The 12629-nt window shown below is 39.3% G+C and overlaps 1 protein-coding gene across 1 annotated transcript in view; it reads right to left on the bottom strand.

Annotated features, from left to right (window-relative positions):
* Positions 1 to 2989: 2989 nt before the first annotated feature.
* The window catches only part of CUBN (cubilin), a 212734-nt gene continuing 203094 nt past the window's right edge, over positions 2990 to 12629 (bottom strand). Inside the window, exons 60-67 of the mRNA XM_027820946.3 lie at positions 11144 to 11349; positions 10316 to 10478; positions 9638 to 9846; positions 7743 to 7890; positions 7426 to 7607; positions 6194 to 6359; positions 3697 to 3932; positions 2990 to 3218 (exon numbers count right to left, since the gene is read on the bottom strand). Of these exons, the coding sequence (XP_027676747.3) occupies positions 3111 to 3218; positions 3697 to 3932; positions 6194 to 6359; positions 7426 to 7607; positions 7743 to 7890; positions 9638 to 9846; positions 10316 to 10478; positions 11144 to 11349 (1418 nt within the window). The 3' untranslated portion in view covers positions 2990 to 3110. The remainder of the gene's footprint in view (positions 3219 to 3696; positions 3933 to 6193; positions 6360 to 7425; positions 7608 to 7742; positions 7891 to 9637; positions 9847 to 10315; positions 10479 to 11143; positions 11350 to 12629) is intronic.

The raw sequence follows: 12629 nt of genomic DNA on the forward strand, positions 1-12629 counted from the left end.
GCACCAATCCTGTGTATCAGTGACAGAAATATGTGCACATTATTTGCCAACTGCAATCATCAGTGATTTCTGGGGAGGTTTGCCGTAGTGCAGACACCATAATATAGAATAATGTATTCCGTACCAGCTATCATGGTCTTTGTAAAATAGAGAGCAGTGTATACAGATGTGACAACAAGCTATTCCTGGCAGCAATGTGAAAGCAGATAATAAATCTTATTAAGCACATTTTTTTACGTTTTCAAATTATATAATACTATATCAATAACCACTGCGTAATTTATTGGAAAAAAATCTTTTTCCAGTTATCAGGTTTGCTTTTCTTTGTGTTGTGCTCCACAGTAATTTTCAGTAAGCACTTTACATTGCTCTGTACCTTCAGAGACAAAAACATTGCTCTGTAACAGCTTTTTTCTTTAAAGTCCTCTTTGTTAATCTACACTGGTATTTTTGTTGTGGTTTCTAATGTTAGAGGAGAGTGCTGCTGTTGTTTTTCTACCAGGACTGATCATTTATTCTGATTTTAGATCCTGATTATTTTTGTCAGAAACAGTTGCTTTAGATCAAATGAACCTTGTACTAAAAACTAAATTCAACAGCCCACATGTGCTTTTCTGGAACTTTTATTTTTTCAAAGGAAATTGTGTATTTGATTTAATTATAAATAAAATCAGGCAAAATTACAAAACTATTGTGCTATTTTTAAAGTGGAACAAACTTTCATAGAATATCAGGGTTGGAAGGGACCTTAGGAGGTCATCTAGTTCAACCCCCTGCTCAAAGCAGGACTGATCCCCAATTAAATCATCCCAGCCAGGGCTTTGTCAAGCCTGACCTTAAAAACTTCTAAGGAAGGAGATTCCACCACCTCCCTAGGTAACGCATTCCAGTGTTTCACCACCCTCCTAGTAAAAAAGTTTTTCCTAATATCCAACCTAAATCTCCCCCACTGCAACTTGAGACCATTACTCCTTGTTAAATCTGACTGGTAAAAGTCAGCCATGCCTAGTTTATCTTATAAGTTTCTTTTCATCCCATATCATTCTTTTCTTTCTTTCACCAAGGCTCACTGATTTGTATAGTTTATTTCAAGTGAATAAATGCATGGCACTATCAAAGTCCTTCCCTAGATCGGAAAAATGCATAATGTCAGAAACTGTTAATTACGACAGTGTGAAACATGATTTTGTCCTAATTGTGTATAAGGACTTTCATGTTTAGGCATGTGTTTGCGGTTGTGGTAACTAGGGGTGGGGACCAAAGGCCGAGGCTAGACAATTTAGGGCCATATTCTGGCCTGAGATTCCCATTTTTACACCAGGTCAGACAGCCCATCCCCCTCATCACATAGAAAACTTTCAAAAATGTATTTTAATGAACTGGTCAGCTTAACAGCTTTTCTCTTCTTTATTGTGTGTGTGACTGTGTAGTTATGAAGTGAGAATTTTCTAATGTTGAGAAGACCCATGCACAACAAGGGTAGAAGACTTAAATTTCCCCTTACAGATCAGCACATTGGCTCACTTGCTAGTCCATTCCAGAGATTCTTCTTAATGAATATTGGATTGTGACAAAGTGTGTGGGAGTTATATGATGTGAACCAGCAGCCACTAGATACTATGCTGAGACCATTTTTCACTTGTGACTGAAGCAGGCAATTGACTCAGAGAGAACTTGGAACTTGGAGAAGTAGGGAGTTGTTTGCCTGCCCTTCTGGTCACAGAGACCAAAACAACTGTAGTCAAAATTGAAGGACTATTCCTCTGTATGCCCTGTTCTGAAGTTACATTTATTGAACAAGTTGTTGCTACATACATCATTTAGTTTCCGTAGTTTGCTTATAAAGAATCTATTTTAATTTTAAAATAGATTTGATAAGCTTCAAGAGGTTAATATCTCAATGAAAATTATGAGAATTATAACGGTATGTAAAGTCTAAGTCCTCAATCCTGCAGCCACTTAGACACATGGTAAATTTTAATCATGTGAGTAATCCCATGGACTTCAATGGGACTACTCAAGTGCGTAAAATTCAGCATATGCTTAAGTGCTTTGCTGGATCAAGGTCTTAAAGAGAATGGATTGTTTTTGAAAGTACTCAGTCCTGTGAGTACAACAGAACTACCAACATAAGCAGTGTAATTATTTACTCATGTAAATATTTACTGAATGTTACCAACGTCATTATTTACTCATGTAAATATTTACAAGATGGGGACTGTTTCTGAAAAAGAGAAGCTTTATCCAAACGTACTTAAAATGATGGTTGAGATTTTCAAAGCTGATTAATTAATGACAGTTATGTGTCTAAATCCCCTAATCAGATTTGAAGGTATTTTTTTTTCCATTTGAGATTATTTTCCTAGCACCTCAGATGCTGTGTATTTTGTCAGGTTTCAGAGTAGCAGCTGTGTTAGTCTGTGTCTGCAAAAAGAACAGGAGTACTTGTGGCACCTTAGAGACTAACAAATTTATTAGAGCATAAGCTTTCATGGGCTACAGCCCACTTCATCAGATGCATAGAGTGGAATATATAGTAAGAAGATATATATACACACACATACAGATAAGTTGGAAGTTACCATACAAACTGTGAGAGTTTTTCTCCCAGCAATAGGTGTGGGCAGGTTCCCTTCAGGAAAGAGAGTTTTATCGTAACTAATTAGCTTCTCACAGTTTGTTAAATTTGTTAGTCTCTATGGTGCCACAAGTACTCCTGTTCTTTTTGTATATTTTGTGTTCATCTTTTCTGTGTAACAAATTTTTTGTGACAGTAAGTTATAAAACACATTTTTGTACATATTTTTAGACAGTTACTTGCTTTGAGAACATTTATTTCAAATCTTGTAGCATAATTTTTAAAAATCACACTATATTTCAAATACTAATATCCAGCACATTTTCACAGTTATGTGTAAAGAAGCAGACATCATTTTAAGTATAAAAGGAGCTAAAATTTGTTTGAAATAATTCTAAATGCACAACTGTATTTACAGTAATTTACTTTTATTATAGCGATCACAGTCATATCTCAAACAGTCACTTTATGACTTAATGTCTCTGCAATGTAGCTAAGTACTAAGGGATTGTACTTCCTTGGAATAATGGTTCTAGCTGGTCCAAGTTAACTGGAAGCCTGATGGTAACGTTGCATATTCAGCATGGAATTTTATGAAGACTTGATGTGATGTCGCAGTAAATGAAGCAATGTTTGTATCCTAAAGAGGAAAAGAATATTAAAAAACCAATTCACATTTTTAAACATTTCCCTAGGACAATATAATTAGGTATAAGCAGAGCCAGTCTGATATGCAGGCTGCCTGTTTACCCATTAAAAAAGCCACATGTGGTTTAAAACCTGTGGTCCCAATTTTCAGTTCATTCACTGCTGCACTTGGCAGTGGAGCACAGCAGGTGGATTTTGCCCACAGGCCGTTACCAGCATCATTTGGAACGCAAACAAAGCAGATGAGTTCTGAGAAAAAAAAGTCTAGATGCAGCCCAGTCGATGTCACTATAATATCTCCATTTGAAAAGACTAGAGGACTTCCTACTAGAATGCAACAGAAGCCCAGTTTATTCAGCTTTTTTTATTGTCCATATATAATTGCTGTCAGAGTTAGGTAAGCAATTTTAAATATCAAATGAGAAAAATGACTTTTAAAGAACTACTACAAGAAAATAAAGAATACATACCATCCCACAGTATGGTCCAGTCCGTGGATAGCTAGCATCTGACCCATTGTAAAGTATCAGGTAGTTCCTAGTACAGTCACCTGGGTCATCAATGCTGATGAAAACAAAGTTAACGGTAACAATATGTCCCTTGGGGGCAATAATGATCCATTCACAATCAGTATTGTTCTGGTAAGTTGCAGGATAGTTAGGGCTGGCAAATGAACCAGTGTTTCCATATAAGGTTCCTCCACATCCTGGAAACAGAGGGTATTCATTAGTTCTAAATGTTTATTTCTACAAAATACTGTACAACGCAGTTGCTTTATACCAATATTTTTATAGGCTCTTTTCCATGGGGTTAGCACTCAGGGATGGTGGGAGATAGAATGGTCTGGAAGAATGGCGAGTGACAAGATGTGTGAGGTAGTATCTTTTATTGGAGCAACTTCTATTGGTCATGGAGACAAGCTTAAGCAGAGCTCTTCTTCAGGTTTGGGAAATGTACTCAGACTGTCATAGAATCATAGAAGATCAGGATTGGAAGGGACCTCAGGAGGTCATCTAGTCCAACCCCCTGCTCAAAGCAGGACCAATCCCCAATTTTTGCCCCAAATCCCAAAATGGCCCCCTCAAGGATTGAACTTACAACCCTGGGTTTAGCAGGCCAATGCTCAAACCACTGAGCTATCCTTCCCCCCTCCGCTTGTCACAGCTAAACAAAGTGGAACAGATTGTTTAGCATAAGTAGTAACAGATATTTCAAGGGACCATTCAAGGTGAAATGGCCTATTAACATCTCTCCAATCATAGGGAAGAAAGTGTGGGGAAGCAGCTCTAGTAGGGTTGGTAGTGGGTTTTAGATTGTTATAATAAGCCATAAATCGAGTGTCTCTATTCAGTCCATGATTTTCAGTGTCTATCAGAGTTCTACATTTAAGCTCCCAGGCTTCTCTTTTGAAAGAGTTGTGCAGGTTTCCTTTGAGGATGAGGACTGATAAGTCAGATATAGAGTGATCGCTTTGTGAAAAGTGTTCACCCACAGATGATGCGGTATTTTTATCTTTTATCATTTTCCTGTGTGAGTTTATTTGAGAGAAGAGTGATTGTCTGGTTTCATCCCCATTGTAACCCATATAGCAGTGGTGGGCAACCTGCAGCCAGCCCGTGCCACTTCCCGCAGATCCCATTGGCCGGGAACGGGGAACCACGGCCACTGGGAGCTGCAGGCGGCCATGCCCGTGGACAGTCAATGTAAACAAACTGTCTCACGGCCTGCCAGCGGATTACCCTGATGAGCCACGGGCGGCCCATTGGCCACAGGTTGCCCACTACTGCCATACACGGTATCATCAAACAACTACAACCCATACTTGATGGGGGCTCTATCCTGAAAGAAATCTTTCCTGAACCCCCTCTTCTGGCCTTCAAACAACACAGCAACCTCTCCAAGCTCATCATCGGAAGCAAGCTCCCCACAAACCAGGACGCACCGACTCAAAGCAGCACCAGACCCTGCCAGAACAATAGATGCAAAACCTGCAGCCATATCTCCACTGCTACAATGATCAACACTCTCCCACACCTTTCAAGATCCATGGGTCCTACCCATGCCTATCACAACAAGGGGTGTTCCTCATCCAGTGCACTAAATGCCCCAGTAGCAACTATGTGGGTAAAACCAGACAATCACTACATACAGGAATGAACTCACACAGGAAAATGATAAAAGGTCGGGAATGGAAGGGGCAGACCAGTTACTTCTCATACCTGATGCTCTGGGTTGCTGCTCTGTGCAGCGCAATGGCCCGCCCTGCCCTCTCTGCTCCCTGCCCAGGCCTGTCTGCCGGGGACAGGAGCCAAGCGAGCTGGAAACGTGCTGAGGGGAGGGGGCCTCTGACTCACTCGGCCCCTGTCCCTGGCAGCTGGTCCTGGGCAGGGAGCAAAAGGGGTGGGCCGGGACACTGCCTCCCCAGACAGGCTCTCTCTCAGGTAGCCACCATGCTGCACAGAGGCAGTGACTGGGAGCGGCCAGCTTCAGCTGCGTGAGAAGTGGCTCCCTCCTACTGCCCGGGAGAGTGGCCAAACGTGCAAAGACAGAGCCCGTGCCCCCACCGCTGCAGGTAACTCTGGTGGAGCGGGGAGGGGGCAGCGGCCCCAGGTTGGGCACAGGGCAGGGAGGTCAGTGGGTGATCATGTGTCCTCCCCCTTAGATTGTGCCCCCCTCCCAGTATTGGGAGGTACAAGTTGTCTATGGGCCATAATGTGGTCAATGGGGAGTTTCACTTAAAACTGGTGGCATGAAATGACCTATTTATTTGGCTGATTTGACACAGAATAACCTAAAATGAAAAAGATGGTATTCAATTTTCTCATATTTGAAGTAATCTAAGGCTAGTCTGGATAATGTTTAGTTTAACCTCTTGTTCACTGAATTAAGAATGCTGTGACTTTCAACCTTCAGACCTATTATTCTGCACAATTGCTAGATGTGATTACCAAGTTATCACTGCCTTACCAGTTGGTGATGAAGTCCAAGTGATCTCAAATCCATCGCGAGCAACTAAAATGTCACTCTTGAAACGCAGGTATACAACATGATTTTCAGGGAAGATTGGATTGGGCACAGTGTTTCCGCAATACCTGCCAAGTAGTGGGGAACCCGCATCACTACCATTTCTGACCTTTAAAAGGAATACAAACCCATTGTTAACATTACATTCATTTTCATGGTGTACAAGGAAACAAACCACAAGCAGGGAGCAAAGGATTTGATTCTTATGTGTGGCACAACTGAAGTTTCATTGTGAATATTCACAACATGTATTTTTCTATCTTGCTGCAAGCTGCTGCTCAGAAAGGAGAGAAGGCAGTTAACCAGTCTCTATAGGCTTTCTAAATTATTGCACAGAACAAATACGGCCAAAATTTTTAAGCTAAACTTTATGGTATAGTACATTTTCCTTTTAATTAGAGTTGGTTGCTTAACGCCTAAGCTTTATATTTAAAATATACCCCTATATGTTTTGCTGCTGTTGAGAAATCTTAATATCCCAGATATGTGAATACTGCCTCTTCATCCTGCTAGACTGAAAGCAGAGATGGGGTCATACTACAGAGTTCAAACCCATCTCTAGAGGAGGGTGAAGTAAGGAATGTAACAGAGGAGAAATGAAGACAAAATCCTTCCACAGAAGAAACTTCTGATTTCCGGCATCTGAACAATTTGCATTAGAAACTTAAGGATATATATGTAAAACCTTCACCACCCTCAAAAAGAATGAGAAAATGGCTTTATGTGGCTGGTAGGAATCTTTCCCCTCAAACCAGAAAGCACCTTTTCAGCTACCCTACATCTTTCACTACAGATCATATATCTACTATTTTCGTACATTTTTGAAGAGATTTTAGCACTTATGTGCTGGCTGATCAGCCTGTGAGTCTGTAGATCTGTTTTTCCACAGATGTTAACATCAAATGTAAATTACACCATCTTGAAGCTTTCTCAACGCCTAGCAGACAGCAACACCTGGATGAGGAGCAGCTAGTTGATGATGAAATTATCTAGCTGTCTATTTTAGAATTTTATACTGCCATCCATCACTGTAGTATCTGATCACCTTCAGTGTAAAATTGATAGCAATAGTGAAGTCTCTAATGTCCATTTAGATAGGGCTTGAGCCAAGGAAAAGACTCCTTCTGATTTCTATGGGCTGTGGATCAGATGCATAACAGATAATTTCTCAATACCTCTAAGAAATCCAAAGAACATCGGCTGCTGTCCTCTAAATTGAAAGCATGGAAAAAGAGAGAAATAGTGTGATTCGGAGGAGCCTGTAGAATGATGGTACAATCCAAATTATTGGGATGGAGACCAGGCCAGCCAGGGCTCTTCAGATAACCAAATGACTGATTATATTCTCTGCTGCAACCTGTGTGGGGCGTGGGGGCGGAGGAAAAACAAAACATTTGTAAGCCTTACAAATTTCTGTGTCATTACTTGTTTACTTTCCATAGTGAACAAAGAATCTGTAGGCATATGCCTCAAAAACTTCTTCAAGGCTTACCTGCAGTCTGATAGGTAAACCTGACTCTGTTATTAATCATGTATTCCTCTGATTTGAAAGTCACAATGGCAGTCCGACCATAAGAATAAAACTCGGGGATTGCAAAAGTTTCAGTGCCACAGAATCTATTGACCTGTCCATGGTTACCCTGGAATTAAATAAATATAAGTAACTTACAAATTGCAGTTAAATGGTAATTCCCTTTATCTACCTACCTTAGGGTGATCTTACTGCAATCTGATATATTGCCATATTAAAATTTAATTTAAAATCTTGTCTTTCAGATCCACTCTTATGCAAAGTAAGCTCAGCATTATGAACTCCCTGGATGAACAGTTTATACTTTCACCACACACTTTTTTTGTGTGTATTTTACATTAAAAAAAGGGGGGAAGTCAACTAAACTAAAAAGTCAACTATAATGTGAACCAAGTTTATATTACAGAGTGTTTTGCTTCTGTCTTGCCAGGGCAGCATTTTATGAAGGCATTATGTATCAGAAGGGTAGCCCTGTTAAGTCTGTATCCACAAAAACAACAAGGAGTCTGGTAGCACCTTAAAGACTAAGATTTATTTGTGCCTAACCTGTTGTGGGTAAAAAACCCACTTCTTCAGATGTGGTCCACTCCCAATAATTGATGAGGAGGTGTCAATACCAAGAGAGGGAAAATTGCTTTTGTAGTGAGCCAGCCACTCCCAGTCCCTATACAAGCCCAAACTGATGGTGTTAAGTTTGCAAATGAATTGTAGTTCTGCAGTTTCTCTTTGAAGTCTGTTTTTGAATTTATTTTTTTTGAAGAATGGCTACTTTTAACCACATCCACTCTGACTAAATTGGCCTTCAACATTGGTTCTCCACTTGTAAGGTTACTCCCTTCTCTTCATGTGCCAATATATATTTATGCCTATATCTGTAATTTTCACTCCATGCCTCGAAGAAGTGAGTTTTTTACCCACGAAAGCTTAGGCACAAATAAATCTGTTAGTCTTTAAGGTGCCACCAGACTCCTTGTTTTTATAAAGGCATTATCTTTGTCATCAGTAGCTAGTTGCAATAGTCCATGTTCTATATGTTCTTAGGTATCAAAATTGCATTTTTTGTTACATGTATAAACATTCAAGAAAAAAATCCTTTTTTACAATTAAATGTAATGTATCATTTTGCTACAATATTTTCACAGTGTAAAAATTTGAATTTTAACTGCATTTTGATTACTGATGGTAATAGGTAAACCAATGGAGACTGGGATCAGGATTAAAGGCTTACTGCTATATCCCTGACATTTTTATGTGTACTTTTTATACAGATCATACACTAACATTTCCATAAAAGTAATGTAATATCTAAATATGTTAAAAATGACATTCAGCCACCACTAGAGGGCAACCAAAAGTTAACAGTGATTTTCATGCCCAAATTGAAACAACAAGAGAAGTTTTAGTCAAATTTAATACAATGGAAACAAACTGTTTCTTTCTGTGCCTTTTCCATAAACACCACTTTTTGCAAGAACATTTGTTTTTATCGTGATTCTTGAATAATATGATATAAAGTCTGTTTATGAAAGCCTGCTATTTGAGCAATATTTAATGAATGTTAAGTTTGGCGGAAATATGGCTTGATGTAATTATGAGAAGTTACATAGCACACAGTGAGTGAAATGTCCCATGTGCACAGGATTTGCATAAAGCCACTTATGAGACTTACGTGATAGTGCATAATGACTTGTATGGGCCCCCTGTATAGGAATGAATTTAATCCAGTATCATTAACACAATGACTCGCAGTACCCCCAAACAGTGATCCTTCTATTCTCTCTGGTCCAAACAAGGTGAGAACTAGATGTTTGTTACTAACTTTGTTTGACCAGTGACATAAATTGTGCATGTCTTACCATTGTTGGGTCCTGGAACTCTAGATAATTCTGAGAGCAGTCCTGTCTGGAGTGGAGGTGGAATGCCTCTACCACCAGTTTGACTTGCTGCTGTGGCGGGGCGTCAATGATCCATGTGCAGAAAGTAAATGGTGGGTAGGCATTAGGAAAATTAGGTGACATTGTGGTTTGTGGGGTAGAAGTTGCATTATATGTTCCGCCACACAATCCTGTTGGAAGCAATAACAACTTAATTAATTGTATCTCGATACCACAAGGCGTGTGAAAAAGCTGTCCACGTCAGCAAAACTGCTTAATTGTTTATTGGAATTCGTTATGATTTCACATTGATCTTTTGATGATTCTTTAGAGGCAAAGTATAAATAAAAAACACTCTGATCACAATGTCAAGCTACATCTATCAATCTCTGTACCTGCATATGTTCTACATGCAGAGAAATGTTTGTTTTCCATATTCTCATGATACATATTAACCCTCTATGGTGAATTGTTCTCATTTTGCTCTTGAGGCTGACAACCATCCTGCAATCAAAAGAGACTGGACTGCAGCTGGAGTCCAGTGATGCTGCTTTTAATTTGATCACAAGACACTTCGCAGAGTTATGCAAAGTGCACCTACCCACTACCCACACATTTCTCTTTGGGGTAAATAAATAAACAAATAAATAAAATACTTACGATCCACAATGGCGTAGGTAGCATTGAAACCTGCCCTTTGCACAGAACTATCTGTGACAAACTTCACCATCAAGAAGTTATTGGTAGAAAGAAATGGAGCTGGCATGGTGGACCCACAAAATGTGCCAGCTAAATTGGCATTTTCATTATCTCCATCATACAGCTAAAAGGGGAGAAAACACTGGATACCTCACTAATATTTTTGGCACTTGTGCTATTTTAATATAAACATATTCGTAAACAGATTAACAAAAGTCTAGTTCTCTGAACTCTTATTTGACTTTACAGTTTTAAGACCCTTTCCTCCCATTAATGAAAGGAAGATGCTCTTGGGCTTTCATAAAAATTGCTGATTATCATAGTTCACATCTTCAAATAAGCTAATTATCTTAGAAAGTGTGATCTTATTATTTTAGATCCCTAATTCAAGAAAGCAGACAAAAATTCAAACTTTTTGGTTGGGGTGGGGGAGTTCATTTTTTGATGAAAACTCAAACATTTTCAGTGAAATGTTTTCACAAAAGTGTCCATTTAATTGAAAAGCAATTTTCCATCAAAAATATTTTGGTGGAAAATTCTTGACTAGATCTACAGTATACCCATCTTGATGCTGGCAAAACTCCCCTTGACTTCCCAGTGCCTAGGATTTCACCTTGAGTCCTTCAATAATTTATCATACTGCAGAACTTTCATTTTCAAAAACAAGCAATTTAATTTCTCTGTGAAGAAGATCTCCCTCTACTGATTAAATTTTAAATCTCTGATCCAACATATTTAACAAAGTAGTTTATATGTATCATGATTAGATTAGAATACGGATTCTCTTACATTGACATAATCATATCTGCATCTTTGAGAAGATGGTGCTTCAAGAACAAATGAGGTGAAGGTGAGGTTGATCCGCTTGTTTACAGATGCAGCTATGATCCACACACATTCCAAGTTTTTGTCATATGTGCCATCCATGTCAGAGTCTGGAGAGCCAAAGCTGTAACTTGAATTTGTCAAATAACCACCACAGCCATGCTGAGGTCCTGTTAAACAAGCAGAAATAATTAAGTAAGGCCTGATAGCTACTTACAGTTGAAACCTTATTTTAATTTCACATCCCATATTTTTCCGTCATACACAGTAATATTTAATTGCCTTTCAAACAAAGCTATTGTGTGGACTATTTGAATGATTAAAGTGCCTGTTTTGAACACAAAGAGCGCTATATAAATGTGAATCATGATCAGGTATGGCAGACTGATTTAAGAAGGGCAAGCGATTGACACATATAGTACATCTGGTTTATCCCATGCATATTTCTCTGATATGCTTTAGTAATAAAGGAGTATCTATAAAAATTCATATGAATGAACAGAATCTAGGGAAGGTATAGAATAACGATGTCATGGGTCAAGTTGTCAAGAGTTCCTAAGTCATTTAGGTACTTCTGTACATGTCACCCAATATGAATATAGTAAATAAAGACATATTTGAAACCATCTGCTTAGCGTGAGAGGATGTTATCTGACTGCTTGAAAAGACAGTCTGACCTTCCCAGTCTCCAAAGAAGCTTCTAGAGAAATAAGAACAGGAATGGAGACCATGGTTTTCAAAAGAGATGAGTTATTCTTGGTGCCTCAGGTTTTGAGTTCTTAGTTAGAGACACCATAAAGGAACTTGATTTTCAAAGGGTGGGTGCTCAGCACTTCCTGATGATCAGGCCCCATTAAGGTGCCTCTCACTGAGCATCCATTACTAATCACTTTTGAAAACGCTGTACTTTAAAAAGCTTTTTGAAAAGGAAGCAGGGAGGTAGAGGACAGAAAAACAATAGAAGCATAAAGAACAAGGAGTACTTGTGACACCTTAGAGACTAACAAATTTATTTGGGCATAAGCTTTTGTGGGCTAAAACCCACTTCATCGGACACATGCAGTGGAAAATACAATAGGAAGATATATATACACTGTGACAGGGCAAGGACAGATGGCTATAGAAAAGTAGAGGGAGATAGATATATTAGCTCCAGGCTAAACAAATCCCTGGTACCAGGATAAGTGAAATGGCAGCTGCTTCAGGTCAATTAAGACACCTGGGGCCAATTAAGAACTTTCCAGAAAGCAGGGAAAATGGTAGGTTGATTGGGACACCTGAAGCCAATCAGGGGCTGGCTGAAACTAGTTAAAAGCCTCCCAGTCAGTCAGGTGGGGGTGCATGTCAAGAGCTGTGGGAGGAAGTTGTGCTGTTGGAGAGGCTGAGTAGCACACACCATATCAGGCACAAGGAAGGAGGCCCTGAGGTAAGGGTGAAGTGGATCTTGAGG

This window comes from Chelonia mydas, chromosome 2 (genome assembly GCF_015237465.2).
Source record: "Chelonia mydas isolate rCheMyd1 chromosome 2, rCheMyd1.pri.v2, whole genome shotgun sequence".
NCBI lineage: Eukaryota > Metazoa > Chordata > Testudines > Cheloniidae > Chelonia > Chelonia mydas.